The sequence below is a fragment of the Leptosomus discolor genome, chromosome 3, assembly GCF_034619465.1.
Source record: "Leptosomus discolor isolate bLepDis1 chromosome 3, bLepDis1.hap2, whole genome shotgun sequence".
NCBI classification, from domain to species: domain Eukaryota; kingdom Metazoa; phylum Chordata; class Aves; order Leptosomiformes; family Leptosomidae; genus Leptosomus; species Leptosomus discolor.
Window position 1 is genome coordinate 18,837,238 of NC_141393.1, and position 13,675 is coordinate 18,850,912.

The window sequence follows — 13,675 nt, forward strand, 5'->3', positions numbered from 1 at the left end:
CGGGTCGACGAGCAAGGGAAGGTTTGATTGGCTGGGGAGGGCACGTGAGGCGGAGGCTGCTGGCGGTTGACAATAAACATGGAGTCGATCTTCCATGAGCGGGTGAGTGAGGGTCCTGCGTCCATGTCCCGTGTCCCCTCCCGGGGGCCTGCCGTCCGTTGGCCGTCCGGGCCGGGAGTGCTCTCTCCGCGGAGCTGTTCGGGGCGGAAGCCGGGCCTCCCGCCCCTGTGCTGGCCCAGAGTCAGTCCCCGGTCCCCACGGGGTACGCTTTGCCTGTGCCCGGCCGGGCCGCGCTGCCCCTCCCCGGCATCCTTCCGGTGACAGGATGAGGCGGCCGCTCGGTTTCCTCTGTCTCTGGGGAGAGCTGGGGCCCTCCCGCGCGGCCGTGCCGGTGCCTGTGGCCTGGCTCTGCGGGAAAGCACGGTTGCTGGAGATCAAAGAGGGGCAGGACTGAGCCTCAGGGTTTCCTCTCGCGCGGTGACTGCTCTTCTTGGGCCTTTAGAAATAGCGATCAAGTGTGAGAAGGGGCAGGCTACAGCTGCCTGTATTTCTTGAGGGAGAACGCGCATGGCTGAGAAACGAGCGTGAAGATGAGCGGAGGCAGGCAGGACTGTTTGTGCCCTCGGTCGCGTCTGTTCACCCTGCCTGGCTTGCTTGGGGCTGTGTAACGAGCAGGGAAAGGGAGAGCTGCTAATGAAATCCTAGTTCATGTGCTGTGCTTCTGTGCGCTGAACGGTATTTTCTGTTTTGGAGGACAAATGCTTTTATGAACTGCTGTGATTTATCCAGGTTCCCAAATATGAGCTATTTATGCTTTAATGCTACTCAAATATAATTGTCTTTTTCATGTACTTTGCCAATGCCTCTGCACCTTTATTGTGTTAAGATTAACACTAGTTTTTATACGCTGTTCTCATGTGTTATGGTTGGCTTGCTTAGCAAGTAAAGCAAGATAGCTGTGTAACTTAAAAAATAAAATTACTGCTCTGAAATCCATAGAACATGAGGAGTGGTCTTTCAAACTAGCTTTGGGTTGCAAAAGCACTTGGCAGGCATGGTGTTAAACAGCTGCTGTTCAGAGGATGTGTGTTGGATTTCAGCCATTATGGCCCCTACTACAATGACCTCGAGTTCCGACCTAGATTTGAAAATAAGTTCAAAACAAGTGTACCTTTCTCTTACCTGGCCTAGCCTATCACATAACAAAACGATAACTTTCTTTATGACTAAGTTGCTGTCTAGTTTAGTAACAAGCCTCTGCTGAAATTGAAGTGATGGAGCAGAATACATTCGAAGTTATAAGCTGATTGTGATTTGTAGTGGTTACAGGTTTTGGGGAAGCCGGGTACAGTCTTGAGTCTCTCACATGTGAAACATAACTGCTCCCTGGTAAGTTAGTAGCACAGTTAAAGTTACACCTGAATACCTGTTTTATATTGGAGTACCAAATATTTTTGTCTCATCATCATTATTATTCTAGAGAAAATTTAACTGAACCTCTGTTTTGTTCCACCCCATCAAATGTACTATCTCAGTTCCTGTCAAAATATTTAACATGCTGTATGTACACACACGTCCTCCACTTGAATCTGCACACCTCGGATGTTTCAGTGAAAAACATGATGTTTCTAAAGGAAGTTTAACAAAGCAAAGACTTAAGCAATATGGCATTTTTAACAGAGGAATGACAATTGGAGAAAGTAGGGCTTAAGGATGGGGCTTAAGGAGCCGCTATCTTAGAAGTTGTCCTTCCTTTGGTAAGATACAAGTGGAAACACTGAAAGCAGGGCAGCAGTTTATATTGGGATAGGTTTCAAGGAGGGGATTTCAGATTATAGAAAGATGCAGTGTTCTTTGCACAAAAAGAAAAAGAAATTAGTATCTGTTAAAAACTGTAAGATCAGTTTTCTCTTCCGCATTTTGCCCTTAATGTCTACAAATTTTGCATATGAAAATTTATGTTTATTACTCTAAGATAAAACTGTACAAATACAGAAAGATCCTTTTAGTGAAATTAAAACTTAAGCCTGTAATACAACTAGTTTTCAAAGGTATTTTAATATCCCATTGTTTCTAAATCAGTTTCATGTAATTCCAGTGGAGAAACTTGTGATTCTTGAGCAGGTTATTCTGTTACGGTTTTATCATTTGACCAGCAGCAGGGATGTGATCCCAAAGCGACAGGAGCTGGTGTTTAGTCTTGAGTTTCTTGTTGTGGCAGGGACATGAGCTGGAGGAGCTTTCTGGATTCTGTGGAACCCTGGCTGTACAGCCAGTCTAGCTTTAATGGCTCATTGCTCAACTGAGTGATGAAGCCCCAGGAAGATTCTGTAATCTGGGGTAAAGGCAACTTTTGAGGCTCTGGCTGTAAGGGAGATCTTGGGAGATTTGTGCATATGATTTGTACAAGGCCTTCATGGAAGTTTAAAGAATATTCCTCCAAGGCATGTTCTTGGATTCTTAGTTTCTGTGGGTTTGGTGGGAGGGAGGGGTGTTCTTCATTTTATTGAGAGATTTTAAGTTTTTTTAATAGAGTGCATGCACATTCCAGTTCTTAATGTAAATAAAAATGGGGACTGATTAAAACAACAGAGAAAGGCAGGATTTTAAAACTGATGTTAATCTTGGTTTGCATTTGTAGGTTAATTATTTTTAAAGAAAGGTTGCTTTTCATGGGAAACTGTAATTTGGTTGGTTTGTTGTTGGTTTTTTGTTTATTTTTTTTTTTAACAAGGCAGTATTTTATCTGCAGTTTGAAAATGATAGAGCCTGACATGAGTTTGTTTAGATTAGATTTTTTTTTTTAATTTCTGCTACAAAATTATGACTGCCATTTTTAATTTACTAATTTTTGATTTGGGTTGACAATCTAAAAATGTTATATTACATTTCTGTTATATCCAGTGTGCTGGATATGTAACAAAGTATCTGAAGTGCTTACCATTTAAATGGTTTTTTAAAAAAATATTTTTGTTGTTTAATATGCTGAATTTAATCTTTTTTTCTTGTCACCTCATCATTGTCATCAAGATTTTAGAACCAATAATATTAGCTTCTTTTACCTAGTTCCATATATGAATTTCATGTGGAAAATTAGCTTTACTGCTCCTCCAGCTCCTAATCGCTTTCTTGGCAATAAACAAATTGGTTATAACCTGAACTGGGTGAATAACCTGAAAAGAAGGAAATAAATTCTGTAGATGTCTACTTTTAAATATCTAAGGTCTGCTTTTCTTTAGCCACCTGTAGAGAGCAGATTGCCAATAGCCATACCTGGCAGGGAAGAAAAGTTAAAAAAGAACGAGAGCATCTGTTGAAGAAAACATTCGTTATTGGAAAGTAGAGATCTAAACCATTTCATTTTCAGGTGGTGGTGACTTGGAAGAGGGCGGAGTCCGTTGTCCTGACGGTTGCAGAGTCCTTGTCTGATTTGGTCAGGCCATTGGAATTTTTACAGTGTTTTTTGAAATTTGTTTCCTTTGAGAAAATAAAGTAGTATGTGTGTTGGGGTTTTTCCCCATTAAATTGACAGGAGGGTTGTATTCTATAGCTTGCAGTGTAATAGGTCTGAAGAATATATGGCATTCTGCCTGAGTGGGGAGAGCAGGAAACTTGCCAGAATGAAATGGTTGAGTCATTTTACAGAGTAAAACATTAACGTTATTTTTTGTTGTTGTCTTTGGTATTTTTTTCTCTTCCAATGTTAGCAAGAAGGCTCATTGTGTGCTCAGCACTGTCTGAATAATTTGCTACAAGGGGAATATTTTAGTCCTGTTGAGTTATCATCTATTGCACAGCAGCTGGATGAGGAAGAGAGAATGAGAATGGCAGAGGGAGGAGTGTCTAGTGAAGAATATAGAACGTTTTTACAGGTAAAATCATGTTAATTGGAGGTTGCTTGGTATTTGCCTGAAAGCTAACATTGTGTAGCACAGATCTGCTATTCTTGCATAGCCAGAGAGGGTTAATTTCCGAGTGCTAAAAGTTCTTAAATTTATAGGCCTTTTCATTCACGTATCTTCAATTTGGCATTTTCAAATGTTACTAGTACAGCTTTATGATAAATCTGCAAAAAGCTACATTACCTTCATCTTACAGGTAGTAAGGTCAGGCATGGCAAGAAGGAGGATCTGCACTTTGTCTTGTTTTGTAAGGCAGTGGCAGAGATAGGAACAGAAGTTCCCATGCCCCTCTGTCCTTTAAGCACTGAGCATTTCTAACTTAAAGGTTTGAGTTTTTAATTTATAAGCTAATTTTGGCAGTGTAACCAGACTTACAGACTAGGACATAAGTATGTGCAGTTACTTTTATTTTCAAAACTGAGTTATTTCTGACCTTTTATGCTTACACTATTTTTCCCTTTTCTCCCTCCCAACCTCACACTGAGCAGCAGCCTTCTGTAAACATGGATGATAGTGGATTCTTCTCAATTCAAGTAAGCACAGCTCTATACTGCAGAATTTTTTATGCATGCAATATGTGTTCTCTTATATACTTTAAACAGCATTGAGATTTTTCATCTAGTTTCCAGTTTATAGGCTTAATGGGTTTAAGTACTGGACTTCTCAATCTTCAGAGCAGTGACTTGCAGTTCTTGAGTTCATGGGCCCTTAAACACATAGTGGAAGCATGGACTCCTGGACACTGAAATGACACCTGGTGGCAATAAGCTTGATTTCTAAGCTGCTTCTTATGGGTGCATCAGGTGTAGACCTTGTCTCCCATAGGCTACAGGTGAAAAAGCAGACTTGAGGTTGTTTTCTCAAATTATGGACTGTAAAGCCCTTGGCAATAGTTACAGCAGAATGGAAAAAGCTGCAATATCTGCATTCCAGGTTTTATAACACACTGCAGACACATTAGAGCTGGGTTTTTTCTCTTTTTTTTTTTTTTTTTTTTTTTTAAGGACCACAATGGAAAAGTAACTAATAATAAATACTTAAACGAGAACAACAGGAAAAAAAGGTATTGAACACCAAATGGGGGCTTGTGTCTAGACTAGAGCTGTAGGCAATGCTTTGCACCCTTGGCTGTCTCCCGAGCTTTCAGAGGTGCTTGTTGATGTTCTAGAATTCCCCAGAGCCTCTCTTCCTCGTGGCAGGACAGAGCTGGTTTTGTATTCAGTGGAAAACCATTAACAGTTTGTCATTTCTTGTATTCTTGATTGTGCTGCTTCAATATTGAAGCTGAAAAAAAATGCTTCCTCATATTCTACTTTTTTTTTTGTACTGTCATTGCTTTGCTCACTTGCTACATAGTTGGCTTGCTGAAAGTAAGACGAATTGTTAATTTAAAGTTGCTTACAGCTTTATTTCAGATAGCTTTAAAGAGTTATTGTAAAAGAGTTTGTGCTAGTGTACCTGACTGATCCTGTGACAATCCAGTGGTACAAAATTTCCAGTAGTTACTGTGGGGAAGGATGGCATTGTATTGATGATTCTGTTGTGGGGGGAGGGAGGGCAGAGCATTACATTGAGAGCAGAGAGATGGTAACTTATGAATTGTCTGTGGGACATGCAGTTACAGCTTTGGGGAGTAGGCTTATTAACACATCTCAGTTACATCCTGGTTTTGTTACTTCCTCTTAGAAATGGTATGCGTGTTAGGCTTGCTTGTAGATTCATGACGGTTGCATTTTGAATAATGGGGTTCGTAGGTTTCCTAGCAGTGCTTTGAAATCTAAGTTTTATGAAAACAGTACAATTTTTTTATAGCAGCTAAGATGGTTGCATTGCTTAAATTTAGATTTGACTGGTTTAACTAACGAAAAGTGCTATCTTTTGACAGGTTATAAGCAATGCCTTGAAAGTTTGGGGTTTAGAACTGATCCTCTTCAACAGCCCAGAGTATCAGAGGCTTGGGATCGATCCTATGTAAGAAGTTGTTTTCTTAGCACCCTGCTTTCATTCTGCAGAAAAATAATACTCTTACTCTATGATTTAAACCTTTCTTTAAAATTACTATTTTAGACTCTCTTGCATTCTGATCATTTTATTATCCCCTTTGTCTTTAATTTTTTCCTTTTGGGGGTTTATATGAACATCTGTCCTCTGTGCCTTCATGACCTCTCAGTATCTGTGGCATGACAGGTACATGGAGATTTCAGTAACTTTGACAACTTACTAAATGTTATAAAACCAGTATGAGTACTCTGTAACATCAACAGTTCTGTTACTGAAATTTCATTATGTAAGTTTAAATTAGTCATGGCAAAGAATGTAAACATTAATATGCACTCCGATATTAGAGTATTTAATTTTATCTATACCCTTTGTTTTTCTTTTTACAGAAATGAAAAATCATTTATTTGTAATTATAAGGAACACTGGTTTACAGTTCGGAAGTTAGGAAAACAGGTGACATTGTCTTTTTTTTTTTTAATTTAAAAATTGACTTCAGAATGGGGGTGGAAAACTGGTTGCAAGTAGACCACGTGTTGGCCTTTTGCAATCTTTTGCTGTGGTTTGCCTTAATAATATCCCATATTTAAAAAAAAAAAAAAGTAAATGTTTATTGTATCACAAAAATGCCAGGCAGCTTTTTACAAATGTTGGCCTGGGGAAGGACCCCAGGATCAATTCCTCAGTGAACCTGTCCTCTAGGGAGGTGAAGCTCTGGTGGAGTCTATGTGATGTCTTAAGCTCTTTTCTTTCTTTTCTGCATGAAAAGTAGCAGAAAAATTGTATGGGTGGAGTCTGGAGTCCTAGACAAGGATTAGGATACCTATAGAATGCAAGCTTATTTTAATGCACTAAATTATTGACATTGTAAAAATTATTATGCTCATTTAAATGGACAGTAGGTATAAGAAAAAGTTCAAATTTCAAATGTATTAATATTTACAATTGCAAGTACTTAGGAGTATCCATCAGGTTAAGGTTGGGGAAAGTAGAATCAAAACTTTGCACTATTTTAGAAAACTTTTTGGAACAGTTGTATCATAAGCAGGAAATAGTTATTAAAGGTAAGGGATGGCCATACAAGTATATGGTATGTATACAATAACTCAAGTCGCATCTATGTCCCTTGTAACAGCAATGCAGTGTTTTATTTCGGTAGCTGATCCCTGTTCTGGAACATACTGCATAAGCTTTTATACAACATAAGCTGGTTTGCAGTTTGTTTGTTTGTTTTGGGTTTTTTTGTCATAGAAAATGTCCATGAAATAAGCTTTTAGATTCTACAATAGTGGACAGGAGTCTCTTTACCCATTTGGTTCATTTTGCAAGTGATGGCTACCTATGTTGTCATCCAGATTTAAAAAAAAAAAATATTCAGCTGTGAGTAGGCAAACTAAACGCTACTGTTCTGCTTTAGTTTAGAAGTATGGCTAATGTTTACAGACAACTTTTGTGTATTTGATATCAAAAAGGCTGAATAGTTCTTCAAAAGTACAGGAATGTTCCTTATTATATATACACCCATGTTGGGTGGAATTTTCTGAGACAGCATTCTAGCCCAAAATGTTCTAAGTTGGAGGGGGGATGTCTTTTGCTTGTACATGTGGCTTGTAACCACATGATGACAAAACTAGGTGTCTGTTATCTATAAAGTAATGAGAAAAGATAGCCAAATAGGTTGACTTAGATTTGACCTGCTTCTCGTCTGTTACAGTTAAAGCAAAATTAGTTTACCAAACCTTCCTCCTCCATACTCTCTTTTAAAAGTTTGTCTGTAGTCTGTCCATTGTATCTGTTTGTTTTTTACTCCCCACTCCTACGCTGTTGGTCATCCTACCCTTTCCTAGTGGCAAAGGGTGTTTTTCCACAAGTGACTGAATGACAGAATGGAAGGTAGTCTCTTACCTGTATTCCAGGTGAATTATAGTATGGGCCTGACTGCATGTGTGTGACTGCATATATGGAAATTTGGGTAGGTAAATGGATTTTTGTGAGAATGGAGACAGAATTCTCCTACTATCTGAAATGCTGCTTCCTGGTTAAAATTAGATGAACAAGTACGGTATAAAAAATGTTCTTCAGATTGATTGCAATATGTGTGGGGTTTTAAAGGTAGACTGTTTTGTCATCGATGTTGAATATATTTTCTCTCTAGAAGAAATATTATGAATGATTAGTTGTCGTCTTCAGTGAACTAGACTTGATCTGTGTTCCCTATTGTAATATGGTGCTGTACTATCAGCATATTAAATTTGAGATAATTTTTAAATTTAAAAATTATCTCAGAGTGAGGTAAACGCTAGTTTTCAGTATCACCAGCTATTAAAGGCAGAACATCTAATGAAAGTATTTAATACATTCAACTTCTGTTTCCTGTATCTATTGATTTCTTAAGCTAAAACATTAACATATGAAGGGTTTCTTCCTTCATTAGTCTCTGAACAGATTTTAAACTAGGATTAAACAGAAATCTAGAATGATGTCTGAAATAATTCTTCTACCATTATATTCTGATTTGTCTGGTTTAATCTGTTTGCCTGGCACCAGTGTTCAGTAATGGGAGAGAGCATTTAGTGATTTGCCCACTTCAGATCTCATTAGGTGAAGAGTATTTGAAGGGTAACCTTTATCAGTATAGGCATTGTGCTTCAAAAGACTTTTAATTTCATAATTTACTTTACTAGATTTATTCGGATATTCCATCATAGAAAATGACCACAATGTACAGAAATGGATTACCGAGTAATCTTTATGCTAATTTGTTCTCTCAAACCTTTTTTTTCTTAATTACAGTGGTTTAACTTGAACTCTCTCTTGATGGGTCCAGAACTAATATCAGATACATATCTTGCACTTTTCTTGGCTCAATTACAACAGGAAGGTAATAGTAACTTGCAGATGTTAAATCTCATTAATTAAAAGTAGGTAATAATCATTATTTATTAGAACTTATGTATTCAGTTAACTACCCTTAGTTTTATGATTGAAATAGTGAAATAACCCAAGTCCTTATAATGAAAGGTAGAGCCTTACATTGTAATAAGTTGCACATCGTTGTGTTCCATAGTGTGCATTTTAGAGTGTTTACGCATGCACCTTAATGCTGTAGACTTACGATTTATTTTTCTCAGGTTATTCCATATTTGTAGTAAAAGGTGACCTGCCAGACTGTGAGGCTGATCAACTATTGCAGATGATTCGGGTGCAGCAGATGCAGCGACCAAAACTAATTGGAGAAGAGACAGCACAGTCAAGAGATCAGAGGTAAGGTAAATAGAGATTTTATTTTAATGATGTTCAGTGTGATTGGTTTCCATGAGACAAACGCCTTGAAGTAATTAGAAGCAGCTTTAGTGCCATACACTTACTAGTGCTGCACACGGGAAAACCAAGTCGGTAGAATATAAATGGTGCATTTTTAAGTGGGCAAAAACTACCTTAATAAGGATTCAGTCTTTCCATGTGCGTAAGTGTTGTGTAGTGCAGGTTTTTAGCTTCAGGATTACACTATTTTCCTAATTATAGTAAAATGGGTTAACAAATCTTACCAAGCTATGGTTAACAGTAATCAATCTATAATTAAGACTGGCTTGTGCATTCTGTCATAAGTGGAAAAGAACGAGAAACCCATATCTGAATTCCACATCGTAGAAATCATACAGCATTCCTTTTTGGAATAATTTTAAAAGGGAATAATTGTTGTGGGGCTACTCTGTTGTGATGCATACTGTTAATATAAAACATCCTTGAAAGCATATAAAATACTACTACTGCAATAATTTTATCACATTTTCATAGTGGAAAAAATAGCATAAATTGCACAGAAAATAAGCCTGATAAAAAGGCTTAAGGCTTTTCAGAGGAATTAATTCATTATTATTTATTCCACTTTGTAAAGCTAAACTGGTGTTATAAATTGATGGACTGAAAACAAACTACTTGTCAGTAACACAGAAAATGTGTATAGTTTAAAGAGGATTTGTTGCTCTAGTGTGGTCATCAAAGCTTCCTAGAAGGAGACCACATGCACTGTTTTCTGCTGGTGTAACTTTAAATAGCAGTAGGGTCAAATAGCATGTATTACTGCTTTTTGTAGGCTTATTGTTTTTGAAGTTTTTCCTATCAAACAGATTCTTGTCAACATGTGCATGGGTTTAGATTTGCAGTATTTTCATTTTTACAGCTGCACGCTCTGCTTGCGGCCCTTTTCTGCTTTTTCAAGTAGAAAGGAAAATATTTGTTTATATAACAGATTCTCACAATAGAAATGGTTTTTTCCAAAGTTAAAAAAAGGTTGAGTTAAATCAGCAGAAAATATTTACTTTAAATCTCACAGTAAAAGTTAATATCATTTCTGTCTGTATTTTACGTTTAACGTATCAATTTCACAGGCTACCCAGAAGTGATGTGGACCAAGCAATAGAAGTTAATAATCCTTTTGATGGCACAGGCATGTTAGATGAAGATGAAGAGAATTTTCAGAGAGCCCTGGCTCTAAGTAGGCAGGAAATTGATATGGAAGATGAAGAAGCTGATCTTCGCAGAGCCATTCAACTCAGCATGCAAGGTGCAGTGCTCATCTAAATTTCTGTTACAGTGTTCATGTTGCTTATGCTTTAGGCAGCTACTGAAATCAGTTTCAGTCTGCCACTTTTTCCAGCATGTGTCAAGCTCTCTGAAAAGCCTAGCTTTGAGGCATGGAAGGGCAATCCAGAATTTCCTGTAGCTGTCTACCTGCTGCTTTTTGAAAAGTTGTAACTTTCATGTTAGCATTGATCATTAGGAGGCAAGAACAAATCAGCAAAGGGTGGCAGGAGGGAGGGAAAACAATTATCAAGTGAAGCTAGCCTAGGTGCTTATTTCTCCAACAAGTCTCTTTCTTCGTCTTCTCAAGTTTGAAGGCATTTTCTTAAACTGTATTTCATTTACTAACTTAATTTTACTGTGATTAGTAGAATATGGCATATTCTGGTTTCAGGTAGTCGTCGAAGGGAGTTCTCGGACTCATTACCCCAGAATGTTCCTCAGTCGCCTCACACCAGTCAGACAGACTCCCTTTCTTCAGAAGAACTGCGAAGGAGAAGACAAGCCTACTTTGAAAAGTAAAGTAGTTGATAGAAAACTGCATGTGGAAGTACATGTATTTTTCAGTGCTTTTGGGGCATGGATGGGTTTATGACTGAGGTCCAGCCTTAACTTTTCTCTCTTAACATGTTTTCCTAACAGTACCTGAATTTTGCTATTCCCATGTGGTTCCTATGAAGAAAAGAAACCTGTAAATAAGAGGGGATCTGTTAGTAATGCAACATCAGTCTTATGAAGAAAGAAAACATAGATGTTATAGAAGTATTTTAAATGAAATCCTGTAAATTTCTGTAATTATCTTCCTGAAGAAAAGTATTCTTTCTCTAAGGCGTTGCTTTTGGTAATGATGCCTCTAATGTGCATCACATGAAAGTATTCTAGGTGATATTTTATGTGCTGTTCTGGAGTACCTTCTTAATACATAGTTGGGGTATTGTAGCTTGTCTTTATCTCTGTCTCCTAGTGATGGAGGAAATAAAGACCAAGGAGAAATGCTATGGTTGAGAGGAGTTAGACTTCGCATGAGAGGATAAGAATGCAGAACATCTGAATTCTGGGAAAATAGTAGTGTGGCTTGGAGTATAATGTTGGTGTCTGAAGGTTAGCAGGGTGAAATGATTGAAGAGATTTTAGGTGCAGGGGTGTTATTGTACCAAATAGCTTCTGCTTCTTACTTTTGGTCTTTCTTATGATGAAATAGCTTGATACAGGTCTCATATGGCTGTTAATCTTATTCTCTTATAAATTTATAACACTTCCAGACAGCAACAACAGTTACAGCAGCCAGATCAGACCCCAGAGCTACGTGATAAGCCAGCTCTAAGCTCAAGCACTCTGGAAGCTGACCCAGGTATTGTTTTTTAAACTTGTTTCCAATGCTGAAATATTTATGTCTTTTTCGCCTTTGTCTTGTGTTCTGTTTATTAACTTTCCTTGTCTGCTCACTCCAGCACCCTTTTGGACTGTGTATCACAGCCATTACTTTCTTTTCTTTCTTGAATAGCCGGTTCTGCTTTGTATGTCAATATCCTGAAGAGCGTTACTCTTAGACCATTTGAGTTCTGGCTTTGCTTTTTGTTGTTTTGTTTGGCTTGAGCATTACAAATGGTAATCTTTGGGATTTATGCCAACAATTTGTTTTCTAAATGACTTTTAAAGTCGTGTGACAATGTAATAAACTTGGAGTAATATCTGACAAAATTACTGGAACCAGTTTTCAGTAGAACGCAAGTATGTAGGCCTTACCAGTATTAGGTATTGGTGATCCAAAATTAATGTGTATTACTTGTTACAAATTGACCGTTGTGGATGGAAAGCTAAGTGCAAAATGTTTAATGATTTTAAAAAACAAAACCAAAACCTATATTGGGAGTGGGTGGAAACATGTGGGTATGGACAAAAGGAACAACAAAAGCATTTAACTACAGTTGAGAACGAGTTCTATGCGTTTATTACAATTTACATGCATTTATTTTCTTTAGGAGGTGATATGAGTGAAGAAGACATGCTTCAAGCAGCCATGAATATGTCTCTGGAATCTGTTAGAAACCACTTGAATACAGAAGAAGAGAAATGACTTTTTTTTTTTTTTTTTTTCCCTCCTACTGTCAAAACACTAAGTCTCCATTAAGATTTTACTGTGTGGATGTTGCACAAGCAGGGTTCATTTCAGAGTTCTGGAAGCAGGAATAAAAGGGGGGCTGGCAGTCAGAGTTTAGAGGGAATCTGCAAATGCAAAAATATTGCACTAATTTAGAAAACGGTAGCACTCCTATTACAGAACATCTATTCACAAGAGTAGCTGTATTAAAATTACTTCAACTATTCACATGAGCAAAGCTATAAACGTGTAGCAGCTGTAACTTGCATTTAAAAAGCAAGTTTAAATGGTTTCAAAGAATTACAAAAGGTGCTGGAAACCAGCATCAACTGATTTCCTTCAGAACTAACAAAAAAATAGATACAAGTAGTCAGTTGTGCTCGTAAATGACTAAGTTCTTTATAAGAAATCACTTAAAATGGGAAAAAGAATTAAATTCTGATTATCTTAGATAATTTATTTTGGTTTTGTTTATTCTGAGTGACTTCATGTCAGTTTTTTGATCCTGCTGTCCACTTTTGAAATGACCCATTCTGCAGGAGAAACATGAACCCATAAATTTCATACTTTGCAGTTCAAGAGAAAATCTTTGGTGTATTGTTGATTATGATGTTACTCCTGAATATTTCAGTGACTTTGACCAGTGACTTTCTGGTTTCAGTTTCAGTTCCAACTGTAAGATTTTCAGATCCATGTTTAAAGTAGGTTTTTTACATCGCCCTATTGTCTTTTGGCAGATAAGTTGGCGCCTTTGTGGGGTTGGTTTTTGTTTGTTTGTTTGTTTGTTTTTGTTTTCTTAAGCTCTTTCTATTATGCCACTGTCTTTACTATAAAAGTAGCATATTATCAGTTGGGTTAAACAGATTTTTCTTTTCTACCTCTTCTGGAATCTTTTTTCCTTTTCAAGCTCAACCCTTCATTCTGACCTTTCAGTATGAAAGGGCTGTAACTGAGTCTAGGAGAAAGGAGGAGGGGATTTAGGTGCCATAAAGTCAGTGCCACTCACGTTAGGTGCATTCCTGCAGTCTGAAATGATCCCTGTGCAAGTAGTTCTTTTAAGAATGAATATTTATGTCTGTGTGGATGTTCT

The 13,675-nt window shown here is 37.6% G+C and overlaps 1 protein-coding gene across 1 annotated transcript; it reads left to right on the top strand.

Annotated features, from left to right (window-relative positions):
- Positions 1-73: 73 nt before the first annotated feature.
- ATXN3 (ataxin 3) lies at positions 74-12,578 on the top strand. Its single transcript, XM_086462083.1, has 11 exons — positions 74-102; positions 3,708-3,872; positions 4,391-4,435; positions 5,788-5,873; positions 6,290-6,356; positions 8,694-8,781; positions 9,032-9,164; positions 10,292-10,467; positions 10,879-11,002; positions 11,747-11,835; positions 12,467-12,578. Exons 1-11 carry the CDS (start codon positions 79-81, stop codon positions 12,559-12,561), a joined length of 1,092 nt encoding a protein of 363 aa, XP_086318209.1. The 5' UTR covers positions 74-78; the 3' UTR covers positions 12,562-12,578.
- The last annotated feature ends 1,097 nt before the right edge of the window (positions 12,579-13,675 follow it).

Bases quoted from the DNA above. Each gene is read 5' to 3' on its own strand.
- ATXN3 (XM_086462083.1), top strand. From the start codon at position 79: ATGGAGTCGATCTTCCATGAGCGG. The intron at 103-3,707 runs GTGAGTGAGGGT...TTCCAATGTTAG, and splicing joins AGTCGATCTTCCATGAGCGG to CAAGAAGGCTCATTGTGTGC. The intron at 5,874-6,289 runs GTAAGAAGTTGT...TTCTTTTTACAG, and splicing joins AGGCTTGGGATCGATCCTAT to AAATGAAAAATCATTTATTT.